General features: G+C 38.6%; 1 protein-coding gene across 6 annotated transcripts in view; it reads left to right on the plus strand.

Moving 5' to 3' along the window:
* The window catches only part of RAPGEF6 (Rap guanine nucleotide exchange factor 6), a 213,515-nt gene extending 197,852 nt beyond the window's left edge, over positions 1–15,663 (plus strand). For 4 of the 6 annotated variants that reach the window (XM_032156508.2, XM_032156509.2, XM_058440522.1 and 1 more), the window contains 4 exons: positions 5,917–6,145; positions 8,249–8,739; positions 10,368–10,682; positions 12,311–15,663. In XM_032156508.2, the coding sequence (XP_032012399.1) occupies positions 5,917–6,145; positions 8,249–8,739; positions 10,368–10,682; positions 12,311–12,336 (1,061 nt within the window). In that variant the 3' untranslated portion in view covers positions 12,337–15,663. The remainder of the gene's footprint in view (positions 1–5,916; positions 6,146–8,248; positions 8,740–10,367; positions 10,683–12,310) is intronic. The other 2 variants (XM_032156511.2, XM_032156512.2) reach the window with 1 other exon arrangement.
* Positions 15,664–16,416: the final 753 nt, after the last annotated feature.

Here is a 16,416-nt window from a genome sequence, read left to right on the forward strand (position 1 = left end):
TCTTGTTAAACTAAACAATACTTTATAGCACATGTTTTGCTTTTCAATCTATAGCAATAATTATAAATCATTAAGAAAAGCATAACTCCTAATGCTTTTTGAACTTTGATGTTTTGTATTGCATTATTCAAATGCTTTTTAGGTATTATGTGTCATGTAACTAGGACTCCAGTATTCAAAGTGTGGTCCTAAACTTCAACAGACAGCAAGCATGGATAAGAATAAAGGCAGAAGCCATAGTTTTGGTGCAAATTCTTGGTGTTGTCATTGCAGTTTCCTATATTTGGACATTTCTATGAAGTGTTTGCAAAGAAAAGTTTCTGTAAGAGATTGTTTTTACGCCAGGCACGGTGGCTCATGCTTATAATACCAGCATTTTGGGAAGCTGAGGCGGGTGGATCACTTGAGCCCAGGAGTTGGAGACCAGCCAGGGCAACATGATGAGACCCCATCTCTACAAACAATTTAAAACTTAGGCGTGGTGGTGTGCATGTAGTCCCAGCTACCCGGGAGACTGAGGTGAGAGGATCGCTTGAGCCTGGGAGGCAGAGGTTGCAGTGAGCCGTGATCGTGCCACTGTACTTCAGCCTGGGCAACAGAGCAAGACCCTGTCTCAGAAAAAAGAAAGAAACTGTTTTTAACCAACTATAAGATTTAGGAAAACAAAAATTAGGAAAACAAATATGCTTTTCCTTTTTTTAGTAATAGAGTATTACCTTTTTTTAAATTAGGATTTAAAATAACCTGTACTCTTGTGGATTTTTTACTTATACAGAATCTCATGAGGTAAAAAACGGAAATTCTTCTTGTTCATTTACATGTTTTCATAATTCAGACTGGAGCATTTCTTTTCTCGGCTAGCCTGGGCAGTGTGCAGCAGATGCCATTTCATGTTAGCGGCACATGTAGCATTCTAAATATGGTGTGTATTTCTTACATTGACCCTTCACACTCAGTGTGTACCCTGGAAAGAAAGGGGATTTAGTCCTGGCATCTTCTTCACAGATGTAAAAGAATTACATATTTAAATAATCACACCAGAGGATGGTACATGGTCAGAGGGAAGACAAGCTTATTATAATAATTCCAACAGGAGAAAGAAGCTTCCAGAGCTTGCTTCAGCTTCCAGGCTCTAAGTTTCATCTCACTCTGCAGAGCTCTTTCTTACTTTTGCCACCTATGTGGCAGTTATGTACAGTGATGTCAGACCTGAGTTTGAACCGTGATTCTGTCCTCCACTGTAGCTGTGTTGCTACAAGTAATTTATTTATACGGTCAGGTTTCCTGTCTGTAAGATGGGAAAAAGACCATCTAGGCCAAAGCAGGCGAATCGCCTGAGGTCAGGAGTTCAACACTAGCCTGGCCAAGATAGTGAAACCCATCTCTATTAAAAATACAAAAAAATTAGCCAGGTGTAGTGGCACATGCCTGTAGTCCCAGCTACTCAGGAGGCTGAGGCAGGAGAATCACTTGAACCCAGGAGGCGGAGGTTGCAGTGAGCCAAGATCATGCCATTGCACCCCAACTAGTTTGGTGGCTATGGAAATGAAGAGAGAATTGGATGCAGAATTGTTGCCCAACCTGGGCGACAAGAGCAAAACTCCATCTCAAAAAAAAAAAAAAAAAAGAAAAAGAAAATGACTATCTATTTTAAGAGCTTCTTATATGGTTTAAATGAAATAATATTTATAAAGCCTGATGTGTGGTTAAGTGTTTAGTGAATTGGAATGTCTCTTTTCTTTCTCTGCTGCCACCTCAGGACACGGTAGCTCCATTACTCACTTGCTTTTTTCATCCTCACATAGCTGAGACTGGTTAGATTTTTTTCATTCAGATTTTACTAAAGAAATCTTAATAAAAATGAAACAGGAGATAAAAACAGTATATAACAGTATATATAGTAGGTATATTTATAAAACACAGATTTTGATCCTGTTGTAGCTCATATATAATTTTGTGTGGCACAGACCTGTCATCACTTTCCTTGTCTGTATGGTCCTATCCAACGCGCCCCTTACCAGATCTTGCGGTGTAGGATAAGCCGCAGTGCCTCCAGTCAGACAGATGTTCCAAATGAACAGTATCCATATGCCCCTAATGCTCGTTCAGGAGCACCTTTACACTCCTTACCCCTGTTAGAGGCTGCTCAGAGGTCCATCCCATTATAGGTAATTCTAACTAGTGGAATCTGATTTGGTATTTTATGCCTGAATGTGACTTCTGGAAAGAGGTATTAGGAACAGGAATTCCTCCATTGCTCTTATTCCCAACAAAATCTACACTTAACACTCGAATAGAGAAGTATTTTCTCCCTTGTCTTTCATTGTGTAGCCAACAAGTGAACACCATGTTTATAGATTTGTGAGCTTCTTGTAGTAGTGTTTAGAACTCTTAGAAGCCTGAAGAAATTCTTCTCTTCAAAACTGTTTCAGCTTGTTCTTGCGTGTGTGCTATCAAAACCCCAAACAAGTATGATCCTTCTATTTTTGTAGACAGGTTTTTGCCAGTAATCTATGATTAAACAAAACTGTCATTATGCTCAGAGTAAATTATTAGGATCTGTTCCTGGTTCTTATTAAACTTTGAGATCTGTTCTTTGTTTTCTTATGATTAAGAAAATAAACCTGTCTTCATGTTTTGCATGAGGATAGTTTAAACAAGAACTTTAAAAAAGGAGTCGAGAGACCTTAAACATTATCTACCCTAGTGTTTAAGAAAAGCACTCTCCACCTTGGATCTACAACAGGATCAGAAAATGAGCTTTATAAATATACCTATCGTGGGTACTATTTGTATGTCTTATTTGGTTTTTACTAAGCTTCTTCATAGTAAAATCTACCTTACAATTCTAGACCTACATAGTTATTTTACAGAAATAATTCTAGTTACCTGATATTTTTGTCATATTTTTCCTTATGATTTTACCAGCTTGGCTTCCTTTCAACAGTTTTTTTGTTTTTGTTTTTGTTTTTATCACCAGCTTGTGCTGATAAAGGTAATCTTTCTCCTGCATTCTGTCTTGCAATAACTGATGTATGTATGTTTTATATATAAGTAGATTTTTTCCATGCATTAAAAAATATGTTGCTAGATTACAATTTTTCAGATATTATCAAGATGTTAGAATTTTTAAATAGTGAAATACTATGTAAACAAGGCTAATTGTGATTGACCATGTCAGGGTTTTTGCATCTCTCCCTCCAGTTGGCAGTATCATATCTGATCACAGCAGCAAGATCAGTGGCCAGAGCTGCCCCGGAATAGGTGGGGCTTACTTGCAAAAGAAAATCCTTCAGATTACCAGGAGCACAGCCAAAAGAACAGACAGTACTGAGAAGGCCACTGAGGAGAATAGAGACAGGACAAGTTGTGAGAACACAACCAGAAAAAGAATGACATCCCCGTTTAGAAGACTTAGGGAAAGAAAGCTTTCAAGGGAGAGACTAGTCAACAGCCAAAAAGAGGACACATCACAATCAAGCTACAGAAAGCTGTGAGAAAGTGAAGGATGTTGGAAGCAACATCAAAGATGAGAAAGGGAGTGCCATCTTCAATTCAAATAGCCAAGGCAACAGTAACACTTTAAACTGCTTCTATGCGCGATTCAAGTCTAAAAGGAGAAAGACACTCTGATGAAGTTCCTTATTTAATTTTAGTGTTAAGTTTGTTTGCAGTTATTAATGTATACATGGCTTAAACCATTTGTCAAAGGTTAGGCAGACAACTTAGTAAAATACTATTTATAAACACTTGAAAATGCCTCATTTGTACATACGTTATTTTACTAATGTATTGAGTTAGTAAATTTTATACTCGTGTTTTCTGTAGTTGACTTTATTTTCTACCGTTAGCAGGATCTGTGAGTGAAATATGTAGAGGAGGCTTTTTTATCCTCTACTTTTTACGTATCTTTGATTGGGGGAGAAGGGACTAGTCTAACATAGCAATTTCAGAATCATCTGGGAAGCTTGTTAAAAAATGCAATTACTGTGTCCCATCCCAGACTTCATAAACTTCAATTGCCAGAAATGGGATCCGGAATGTTTATTTTAATTGGCTTTCCAGGTGGTTCTTAGTATTATTATATTTGAGAAATACTGATCAAACAGACATAAGAATGAAATTATTTTTTAAACAGTGAAGCAAGACTATTCTGTAGAGCAATGGCTTTTTCTTTTGAGGAAGAAGGTTTTTATTTATTTTTAATTTACTTATTACATCCACTTTCTTGGTCCTCTTGAAAATTGACTAATCAGCTCATGGACATTGACAAATAGCAGTGATCCCAAGTTCAGAGATGTATGATAGAAGTCAGAAGACTGGCTTGTCTTGGCTTACCCTGTTCCTGGCCACATAGGCCAAATATAAATCACAAGTTTTCTGGGTCTTTTTCTCTTTGAAATAGTTAACGAAACAACTTAATAAGATTACTGTGCAACAAATTATTCCTTAAATGACTTGAGTTATATGCGAATAACTCCAAGATCCATAAACAGAGAAGGACTTGGAACTAAGGATGTTGTCATCCTCTTTCTGCATGAAGATGTGAGGCCCTGAGAATTCCAGTAACATACCCAAAGCCTGTAATTCTTCCTAATGACATTTCTAGGTATTGGTCCATAGGTCACGTATCTACTAAACCCTACTCTCCTCTGTGAGCAAGAAGATATTTTTTACTTCTTTGAGACCCGTCCCTTGTCGGGATTACTAGGGCATTCTCTTTTTCTTTCATTTCCAAACAAAAATTTGGTTTCTTCCAATTATCAAAATAGATTATTATGTACATTAGCCATTCTGTTGCAGATTTGGTTTTGGGTCCTTCACCTCAGTGCATCCCTAGAATACAGAAGAACATCTCTCTAGTTGACTGCTGTGCAGTAAGTCACAGAACAACATAGAACATGTAGATGCTGTTTTTTTCTATAACACATTATTAAAAATGTATCCACTCAGCTGTTTAATATTCTGCAAGGTTGGTGAAGAAAAAGGAAACTAAGTATGATACTAAGTTTAAACCTAAAACAATTTAAAAAACTGAAACAGGCTGGGCATGGTGGCTCACACGTGTAATCCCAGCAATTTGGTAGGCTGAGTCAGGGGGATCGCTTGAGGCCAGGAGTTGAAGACCAGCCTCGGCAACATAATGAGACCTCATTTCTGCAAAAAGTTTAAAAATAACTGGGTGTGGTGGTGCAGACCGTAGTCCCAGCTACTTGGGGCTGAGGCAAGAGGACCACCTGAGCCCAGGAGTTTGAAGCTGCAGTGAGCTATGATCATGCCACAGCACTGTAGCCTGGGCAACAGAGCAGGACCCTGTGTCTAAAAAATAAAAATAATCTAAAACAGTGACTCTCAACTCAAGGCAAGACTTCTTAGGTGGGATATGCAGAATATCTGGGGTAAGTATATATAGTTTGATAAAGCAAAAATGTAGTTCTTTCCCTTGAGTCCTGGACTCCCACCCCTACCCTTACTTCAAGATGGTATTTTGGATTCACATCAGGTCATGAAATACTCATATTAATCAAAGGAAGGAGCATTGGGTTAAAAAGAAGTTGAGAAACCCTAAAGACATGTACTTATTAATATTTGTAATCTTATTTTATTAAATGATTATAGCTGTGGGAGAGCCTGAGACAGATACACCTTTAAACTAGTTTTCTGAGTAACAGTGGACTTTGACTGTCTTTTTCTTGAATGTGTAGTTGTATTGGTGTGGTGTGGATAGTAGGTGAATGGATATGTAGTGGAATGTGTGGAGAAAATTGGCACCATTATATCTACATAGATGGAAACTAAAATTGCTTCTACTTTGTCTTCTGTTATTTTTGTGGGGTTTTTTTCATCCTTTCCCCTACTACCCCCACCATATGTTCCCTTTTTTTGTAGTTTGATCAATGCTCTTTTCTTATTCAGGTTACACACTTACTCCGTCAGCTAAATCTGACAACTTGTCTGACTCCAGCCATAGTGAGATTTCTTCACGGTCCAGCATTGTGAGCAATTGTTCTGTTGACTCCATGTCAGCAGTTCCACAGGATGAGCGGTGTTCCTCTCAGGCCCTGGCAGTCCCTGAATCCACTGGGGCATTGGAAAAGACAGAGCACCCCTCAGGGATAGGAGATCATAGTCAACACGGCCCTGGGTAAGCAACATTGTCTGTGTTCATAACACAATACCCAAGCCAAGTGGCCACTGCAAGCAGTGCTCCCCACCTTGACCTTGGACCTCCCATGGGGTAATTGCAGAGTTATCCATAAAAGAATATGTGGGCCAAGCACATATTCTCTATTCTGAATATGTAAATAAGCACTATGTTGAAAGATGTATGGGTGTTCATTTTTAAAGTGTTACTAGATTCAAGTAACTTTTTATCATTACGTATCTTTCCAGTCAGAACTCAAAGTGCATCTGCTACTTATATAGGGGAGATAATTTTTGAAATTCTGGCTGCTAAGTTATAGGTTAATCAAAAAGGTTGTGTATTGGAAAGTGCCTCAAGTGCTGTGCACATTGTAGGCAGGTTGGGAGAGTAGGACTAGCCCTCGATGTCTGACCTCCGAAAGTGTAATTTGGGGAGTAAGAATAATCACCTAGCAAAGGTTAATTAAAAAAAAAAATTAACTCTAAATTTCTATTTAGAATCAAGCAATGTGGAAATCTTTGAGAAAGTTTATTCTAACTGATAAATATTGTGAAATCTGGTCTACTTTAATATGAAAAATTTAAGATAAAGTATTACCACATTTATAAAGGTTTCTAAACTACGATCTCTACGCCAGAGGTCAGCAAATGGTTTTTCTATAAAAGTTACATAGTAAACATTTTAGACTTCACAGGCCATAAGGCCTCTGTCACAACTACTCTGCTATTACACCAGAACAGCCATAGACAACACATAAGCAAATGGCATGACTGTGTCCCAGTCCCAGTCCCAGTCCCAGTCCCAGTCCCAGTCCCAGTAAAAGCTTCTTTTTTTTTTTTTTTTTTTTTTTTTTAAGGCGGAGTCTCGCTCTGTGAGACAGAGTGTTGCTCTTGTTGCCCAGGCTGGAGTGCAGTGGCATGATCTCGGCTCACTGCAAGCTCCACCTCCTGGCTTCACACCATTCTCCTGCCTCAGCCTCCTGAGTAGCTGGGACTACAGGTGCCCACCACCACGCCCAGCTGATTTTTTGTATTTTTAGTAGAGATGGGGTTTCACCATGTTAGCCAGGATGGTCTCGATCTCCTGACCTTGTGATCCGCCCGCCTCGGCCTCCCAAAGTGCTGGGATTACAGGCGTGAGCCACCACGCCCAGCCAAAACTTTATTTACAAAAACGAGCAAAGAGACCACCAGGTTTGGCCCTGGGCTGTAATTTGCTACCCTCTGCTCTATACTGTAAATGAGGGGTTTACAAACTTTTTTTATGAAGGGCTGGGTAGTAAATATTTTCGCCTTTGCAGTCTACATATAGTCTCTGTCACAAATTCTTCTGGTTTTGTTTTAACCTTCAAAACTATTCTTTGCTCCAGACCATACAAAAATAGGCTGTTGGCTAAATTTGGCCCATGAGCTTTAGTCTGGGGACCCCTGCTATAAATAATTCATTTAATAGGTAATTGGGGAAGTTGCTGTTTAATTGGCACTGTACTGGGCTAACCTCAGAGGTATGTTGAAAAATAAAACATGATTCTCCAAGTTGGGAACTCTTAATTCTGTATGCGTGGACACAGTAGTCTAATATTGTGATGACCAAAAATGAATATGTATACTTAATGTTATTCATTTCAACTCTCATCTTTACATTTTCATTTAAAATCAGTTCAAGAAAAATACTTGCCAGGCATACCTCTGGTCCATCCCAGCTGCTGGGGAGGCTGAGGCGGGAGGATCACTTGAGCCCAGGAGTTAAAAGCTACAGTGCACCATGATCGTGCCTGTAAATAGCCACTGCACTCCGGTCTGGGCCACAGAGTGACACCCTGTCTCGAAAAAAAAAAAATAACTAACATTTTAAAATTTAAAAAGAAAAATTCTAAGGAAATTTTGCTAAGCATTTGAGTTTCTTTACTGTGTCTTCTGAGTGTTAACTAAATACAAGGAATTTAGTGATGAATGATGATAATATTGTTTTCTTCACGATGTTATTTGGCATGAACGCTTGTGGTACATGCTCTATAGTTTCTTATAGGCAGTAATAACTTGAAACAGAGAGAAGATAGTTTTTCCGGCAAGCCTTCTAGTTGTACGTTATCTCCAATTTTAGGTGGACACTCTTGAAGCCATCTCTAATCAAATGTTTAGCTGTCTCATCGTCTGTGAGCAATGAAGAGATTTCTCATGAGCATATCATTATAGAAGCAGCTGACAGTGGTCGTGGAAGTTGGACTTCGTGTTCAAGCAGCTCCCATGACAACTTCCAAAGCCTTCCAAACCCAAAAAGCTGGGATTTTTTGAACTCTTACAGACATACCCATTTGGATGACCCCATTGCTGAAGTTGAACCCACTGACTCTGAGCCCTATTCCTGTCCTAAAAGCTGCTCTAGAACTTGTGGGCAGTGTAAAGGAAACCTAGAGAGAAAGAGTTGGGCCTCCTCCAGTTCTCTGTCTGACTTGTATGAACCAAACTATGGGACAGTTAAACGGAGAGTATTGGAGAGCACCCCAGCTGAGTCATCTGAAGGCTTGGACCCCAAGGATGCCACTGACCCAGTTTATAAAACTGTCACTTCAAGTACAGAAAAGGGCTTGATTGGTAAGTTGTGTTTTTGTTGTCTGTGGCATTTAGAGATTAAGTAGTCAAAAAATGGCATTGAGATATCTTGGCCCTGGATTTTATCATTGCAAAAATTGATTCTCTAACAACCTTTCTTTCCTTCACAAACAAACAAGTTATTTCCCAAAAAGTCGTGGTTTCTCAAAGACTTTGGAGCAGCTATTCAACTCCATTAAAATGAAAAGTCCGATGTGAAGGTATTTAGAGGGACAAGTTTATTTGTCTTTTGTTTTTAAGTTTCTTTTTGGTTTTATTGAGGAATATCATCGCATTAGTGTGCAGTAGTAATAAAGGGATTATTCTCTTTATCACCTCATAAATTGTTTGGACCACAATTGGTATGCATACATGGTAGAAACATTGAATCTGCTATTGATTTTAGGTCGTAAAAGTGATCAGAAAGTCCAGAACATTTTTCAGCATTCTCTCTTTGTGTACATCATGAGTGTGCCAACTCCTGTTTGTGAATTCCATTCCAAGCTTTCTTAGTAAACTCTTTTTTTTAGTATTTAACCATCAAATACTTTTTAAAAATTTCTTTCCTAAACTATATAAATACATGGATATAAAGCTGCTTTTCTACTTATATGGAATGACTGTACTTTGAATTAATATCATAATCAACTCTTAAATTTATGCAACAGTCATGGTGTCACATTTAACTACTAAAAATGTGAAGGTGAAATGTGCCGATTTTATAGTTACTTGTCAAATTGCATTATAGGTTGGGTTTTTAGCTCATTCATTTTTTTCCAACTTTCTTTTTTTTTTTGAGATGGAGTCTTGCTGTATTGCCCAGGCTGGAGTGCAGTGGCATGACCTCGGCTCACTGCAATCTTCGCCTCCCAGGTTCAAGCAATTCTCCTCTCTCAGCCTCCCAAGTAGCTGGGATTACAGGTGCCCACCACCACGCCCAGCTAATTTTTGTATTTTTAGTAGAGATGGGGCTTCACCATGTTGGCCAGGCTGGTCTCAAACTTCTGACCTCAGGTGATCCACCCACTTCGGCCTCCAAAGTGCGGGGATTACAGGCATGAGCCACCGCACCTGGCCAGAAGTAAAGTTCTTGAAGGAATTAGTTCCTCCATACCAGCAAAGTTAAAATTTATATGATAGGACTGAGAACTAATCTGCCCAGGAGTGCCAGAAAACGTTGGTTCATGTCTCAGGGAGAAGGTGAAACAGCCCTTAAACAGAGGGCCCAAATTTCATTTCTATGTAAACTCTCCCACTTTACAGAGAACAGGTGTTTAAAGTGAACTTTTAAGTGTTTCTGATATCTTTAGGGCTGGTGTGACTTCAGGAGTTGTCATGTACTTCTGTGATATGGGGGCTCAATTGCAGAAGGAAGCTTGTCGTCAGTGTCATCTCCTTCAACTCTCTTGTTCTATTTAATGTTTACAGGACTTAATGTAGTTGTTTATGTATTTTAAAAAGAGGTTTGTTTATTAAACTTTTTAAAAATGTTTGTAATCTGCCATCATTCAAGTCTATTCATTTTGTCTATTTTTAAGTTCTATTTTGTCATTGTAATAAGTTTGTGGGGTGTTTTTTTTTTTTTTCATTTCTTTTTCATTAACATTTTCATTGCTTATTTTTCATGCCAGTGTACTGTGTCACCTCACCCAAGAAGGACGATAGGTATAGGGAGCCACCTCCCACTCCTCCAGGATATTTGGGGATTTCCTTAGCGGACCTAAAGGAAGGACCCCACCCACACGTAAAACCTCCAGATTATAGTGTGGCAGTGCAGAGGTCAAAGATGATGCATAACAGCCTCTCTAGACTGCCACCAGCTTCTCTCAGTAGCAACCTCCTGGCCTGTGTTCCATCGAAGATTGTAACTCAGCCTCAGAGGCATAATTTGCAGCCATTCCATCCTAAACTAGCAGATGTGACTGATGCAGATAGCGAAGCAGATGGTATGTTGACAAGCTCTCTTAAAGGCTCTTAAATGAATTGCTGAACACGTTAAATGGTCTTTACTTTGGTATTTTATGGTAATTAGTAATTGTTTCTTTAAATGCGTTAAATCTCTGTTAAAAAGTAAGAAGTTCCTGCTGGCAGCGTGCAGTGGCTCACGCCTGTAATCCCAACACTTTGGGAGGCTGAGGCGGGCGAATCACCTGAATCACCTGAAGTCGGGAGTTCCTGACCAGCCTGTCCAACATGGGGAAACCCTATCTCCACTAAAAAAAATACAAAATCAGCCAGGCATTATGGCGCATGCCTGTAATCCCAGCTACTTGGGAGGCTGAGGCAGGAGAATTGCTTGAACCTGGGAGGCAGAGGTTGCAGTGAGCCAAGATCGCACCATTGCACTCCAGCCTGGGCAACAAGAGCAAAACTCCGTCTCAAAAAAAAAAAAAAGTTCCTAAATATAGTATGGGGGAGTGTTTTGCTTTTGTTTTATTTTTCAAGACAGGGTCTCACTCTGTTGCCCAAGCTTAGAGTGCAGTGGCACAATAATGACTCACTATAGCCTCAAGCTCCTGGGCTCAAGCAGTCCTCCCAACTCAGCCTCCCAAGTAGCTGGGACGACAGGTGCACACCAGCATGCCTTACTCATTGTTAAATTTTTCCTTTGTAGAGACAGGGTCTCACTATATTGACCAGGCTGGTTTTGAACTCCTGGCCTGAAGCAGTCCTCCCACCCCAGCCTCCGAAAGTGTTGGGATTACAGGTGTGAGCCACCACACCCAACCAATGGTGTGGGTTGTTTGTTTGTTGAGACAAGGTCTTGCTGTGTCACTCAGGCTGGAGTGCAGTGGCATGATCATGGCTCACTGCAGCCTCAACTTCTTGGTCTCAGGTAATTCTCCCTCCTCACCTCCCAAGTAGCTGGGACTACAGGCACACACCACCACACCCAGCTAATTTTTTGTATTGAGACAGCATTTTACCATGTTGCCCAGGCTGGTCTTGAACTCGTGGACTCAAGCAATCTGCCAGCCTCAGTCTCCCACAAAGTTGGGGTTACGGGTGTGAGCCATTGTACCCCGCCCCGATGGTGTATTTTTTTAAATGAAATGGGCAAGCTGCCTATTTCTGTGTGCCTAGTACTCTGTGGCTCAAATGGAATATTCTTATCTTTGATAAAACAGTGGCTCAATCTAATGGGATAATTTTGAGAAAAAGCAGTTAACATTAATGGAATTGTATTTTATATTAATGCATGGAAACTTGAAACTGTGTTTCAGATGCCAAATTATCTGAAATGATTCTATTAATAGAGTTCCTTTTGTTAGCAAAAGTCTTGACTAACTTTGTACCTGTGCCAATAGTTTGAAAAATGATTGTTTATTGAAAATAAATGAAAATTTGTGCTTTTAAACAAGAGTAATAAAGTGATTAAAAACTATGAAATTCCAGTTTATTGTCAACCTTCAGTGTGATCAGAAATCATAGGTATTATTATAATAAAATCTGAGCCTCGATGCAGTGTTTGAGAGGATTTCTTTGTTGACACGATTTTCTAAACAGATAACTAGATTATTAGGATCTCATTAATATGCTGATCTGCCAGTTAATTATTTTTTTTTATTTTCAGAAAATGAACAAGTTTCAGCAGTCTAGCCTTTGGATGACCTATTTGAAAACCACTGAAAATCTTGGAGGAATGGGCAGAACCACCTCATGATTCTGCAGGCCATTGCTAACAAACAGCTCATTGCTACAACCAGTCCAGAGGTTTTATTCTCTCTACTCCGAGCAATGAAATAGACCTGAGTTATGCTTCCTTTCATTTAATTTCTGCAGATGAATAGTTTCCTGAGCAATGGATGCTATGCCTGGATACCAGTCTCCACTCTGCACGCCAGAACTGCCTTGGGACCACAGTTACAGAAAAAATTTAAACTCAGAGTGATCCTTGTGTATATTGCTATAGATTTTTCTTTAACAAGCTATTTTAAAGATAATGGCATTATTATTTCCAAGCCTTATAGCTTGGGCTGAAGGACAAATTGAAAGTGTCTGCCAATACCAAGGATATTCTTGTATATTTGAAAAATAACTTATTATTTGAATTGTTGTGGTTTTGTTTGTATTTGAGAGCTCTTGTTAGCTGATGTTCATGTTTGAGGTCATAAAATTGTCCCTGGTCTGACCAAACAGAAGTCATCTTTACAGAGGTGATATGCTTGATCTACACAGAGATGTGACTTGATCCGTAGTACCAATGCAATGTAGGTCTCAGTTTGAGAGAAATAGGAAGCCCTTTGCAGTTGAGGTGTTAGGAACCTGCTGGTCATGGTGTGGAAGGCCAAATGAAGCTGCCATAGGGTTTCTTGTCAGTCCTTTGGGAAATGGGAGGGAGTAGTTTGGGGAGGAGGGTGGGAACCCTAATTTCCAAAGAATGAAATTTTGATGTTAAATGACATGTATACAAATTCTTTCTTAAGTGAAAGTTATGCTGCATTGAATTGTAACTAAAAGTATAGATCCAACAAACAGAGACTGGGTTCTAGATAGTTCTGGTCTATAGAAACCCAAAACTAAAATCTCTCATAACTCAAATGTGGAATACTTTTTTTAAAGAAATTCTTATCATGGGTGTTGTAATAATGAAGATGAATTTGACTTTATGCAGTGTTCTGCAGCATGCCACCCCCACATCTCATAGCACCAGGTTGTGTCTGACCTGACATACCCTGCAGCTCTCAGCTGCTTGCAGTAACATTTTGTGGGAGAAAGAGGAGCTGGAGTTATAGAAATGATTGTCTCTTGGTTCTCAGTTTTTAGCCCTTGAGAGGACATACTTTTCCAGCCTCATGGGTATGGCACTCTTAGTTAAAATTTCAGTGACTGTTTACTGGATGAGGCAGATTTTTCACATTTTTGCAAATTAAATATATTTTATATATATTAAGTTTAATTTTTTCAATTTTTTAAATGTTAAAGCAAGTGGAATTTTAATAAACTTCTGTAATTACCAAAAAAAAAAAAAAAAAAAAAAGCCAAAGCCATTAACATGCACTACCCAGATCAACTTGGAGTCAAAATGGGTTTACTTCTGAATGGCTGTCCGTATGTGTCCACATAGGATTTAGGTGGTTTGTGGCCTCCTTTATAGAAATGTGTTGTCTTTCCCTAGCTGTCTCCACCGTCTGTCTTCCTGCCTATCCCCCTTCATTTTAAAATCACGGATCAGTTTTAAGTGGTAAATGGTAGTAGTTCATCTTTCCCATCAACATGTTTGTCTCTTTATTTTAGGAATAATAGCATGTCAAAAATTCCTGTGGTAAAGAAACAATCTGAAACTTAAGCCTTAGAAATTAATCGCAGGTATGATAGAATGAGGCTTGGTGGTTCCATAGCTTTCTTGGTCCTTTGAAATGGGAAATAACCTGAACCAAAAATCCCAGTTTGAAAGTTACACTTCAGTGATTTGGCCTATAAACAGTGGTCCTATGATTATACATTTTTTCCTTCACTTATTTGCATAATTTTGTTTTCATGGCCACAGCAAAACAATGTGAAATGTATTTTTGCTATACCCACTTTTTTATCAAGTTCAGATGTCTACTCTCACCATTGTATGTTCATTTCTCCAGAGAAATGTGATGTTTTCATAATGTCTTTATTTAGCAGGTCTTTCAAACCAAATGGAAGCCTTACCTGTCTTTGTCCTTAATAGTGTAAATATCTTGCACAGTGTTGAGGCCTATGGTTTTGGACTTGCACCTTACAGCTGCCTTTGTTTTATCTATCTAGCTTTAACTGTGAGTGTTCAGATCAGCTGACATTGATCAGGAGCCAAAGCCAAATGCTTTGTAGTTTGTTATGTATGTATCCCTTAAAAAATCATGAGGTTTTGATTTTTATATTTTAACTAAGGGTACATTCCTGCCTTCTCTTAGTTTGTCATATGACTAGAACAAGAGAAGTCTTAACCTGTATTTACTCCAATTCCAGATCTGCATTTGTTTTTGTTTTATAAATTTATAATTTTAATGAAGAGACTAGTGCCCTCTCTTCCTGCCACAACTCTCAATCTGCCAAGACTGTTGAAGCAGTTAACCCTCAGTGCAAACTTTTGCCAAATAGTAAGTTTCAACAAAATATCTTTATAGTGAAAGATTTTGAGAATTAGTAAATCCAGTACATGATTCCATAAAAGCTTATTAAAGTTAATAATTCTAATTTACTCCAAATGATTACTTTCAGTATGATCTTCAGGGAGAAAAAGCCTTTAGTGAATTTTCTTGAGGGTGATAAATCACATCATTGCGATCTACATCACCTCCTTGAGAATCTCTCCCAGGCTGAAAATGTGATGGTAATCATGGGTGTTTTTAAGAACAAATCTAATTTTTATCAAGTGTTCTTTCCTCTACAAAAAAGGGAGGAGGAGAAAAAGCTTCCTTAAAACTGATTATTTTGATTCAATTTTAAGTTTCTAAAAAAGGTGATGTTAAAGTATATGTATTCCTTCAGCATTACCTTAAAGGCTAGAAAAACGGCATAAATCTTCAGAAAAGTGTCACAGTACATGTTCAAATTTAAACTTGAATCCTGGTTCATCTTTGGCTTTTGTTGTACATTTTTAATACTTCTTTATTTTTGATACGCAGAATGCAGTTGAACTTGATCTTTTAAAACTGAGACGTGTAAGCTAATCAGCAAAAGACAAAAACAAAACTGCACATCTGTAATAATCAGATAGCAATTCTACTGCACAATTCATTGATTGTAAGGTATCCTGTAACAAGCAATGTTTGTCTCCTGTTTTTTGATACCTCTTAAACTTATGTCTTTTAGAAAGACAGTGCCTCTGTATGCTTTTTTGTATTTTTACTGAGTGTAAATATTTGTTATATTTTTGGTTAAGAGAATGTAAAAATACCATTTATTATCATATCTACTAATACATGGGTGGAATCAATAAAGAATCTACATTAATCTTCTCGTACTTAATTATAAATGTATGGAACTGATGAAAGAATTACAAACTTAGTCATTCAAGAGTGCCAGTCTGGGACCTGTGTTGGTGTGAAGGCCTTATTTTTTAAGTATCCAGAAAAATTGGAGTGGTCCATTTGTTGTTGGTTATGTCAAATCTGTGAAACACCATAGCTGTTGTTTAGGTTTAAAAAATTGTGTTTGATGGCAAACCAAGTAACAGTGGCTTAAATTCAATTGGGGCTTGTCTTTTTGTTATCGTTGTCTGTTTCTTTTTCTTCTTACAGTAGAAAAGTCTACAGGCAAACTGTCCGGGGCTGATACCGTAACTCCTCCACGATGCTGTCAAGGATGGTGAAAGTAGGGGGCGTGAAAAGGATAGGCTTAGGGGAAAAGGTGCAAATATGTGTCTCTTTCTACGCAAAGAGAACAAAACAGTAGTTTCCAGAAGCTCCACTTGCATGTTTGTACTTACGTCCCGTTAGTTAGACCTGTGTTGCATGACTGGTAGCTCCTAGGGTGCCTTGGAAATTATCTATTTTATCTGAGCAACTGATGTTCCTAACAAATTTAGGACTCTTTTTCAGTGAAGAAGGAAAGAATAGATTTCAAATGGGCAGCTGGCTGGGTCTAAGAAAGCATGCCTATTGCCCCCTCTTTTGGGCAGTATATGTAAATACAGCCACTTTTATGGGATTAGATCCCAGGACCCTGGCAAAGAAGAAGGAAATTCTACTTTAGCTCCTTTTTCAA

Source organism: Hylobates moloch, unplaced genomic scaffold (assembly GCF_009828535.3).
Source record: "Hylobates moloch isolate HMO894 unplaced genomic scaffold, HMol_V3 SCAFFOLD_6, whole genome shotgun sequence".
NCBI lineage: Eukaryota > Metazoa > Chordata > Mammalia > Primates > Hylobatidae > Hylobates > Hylobates moloch.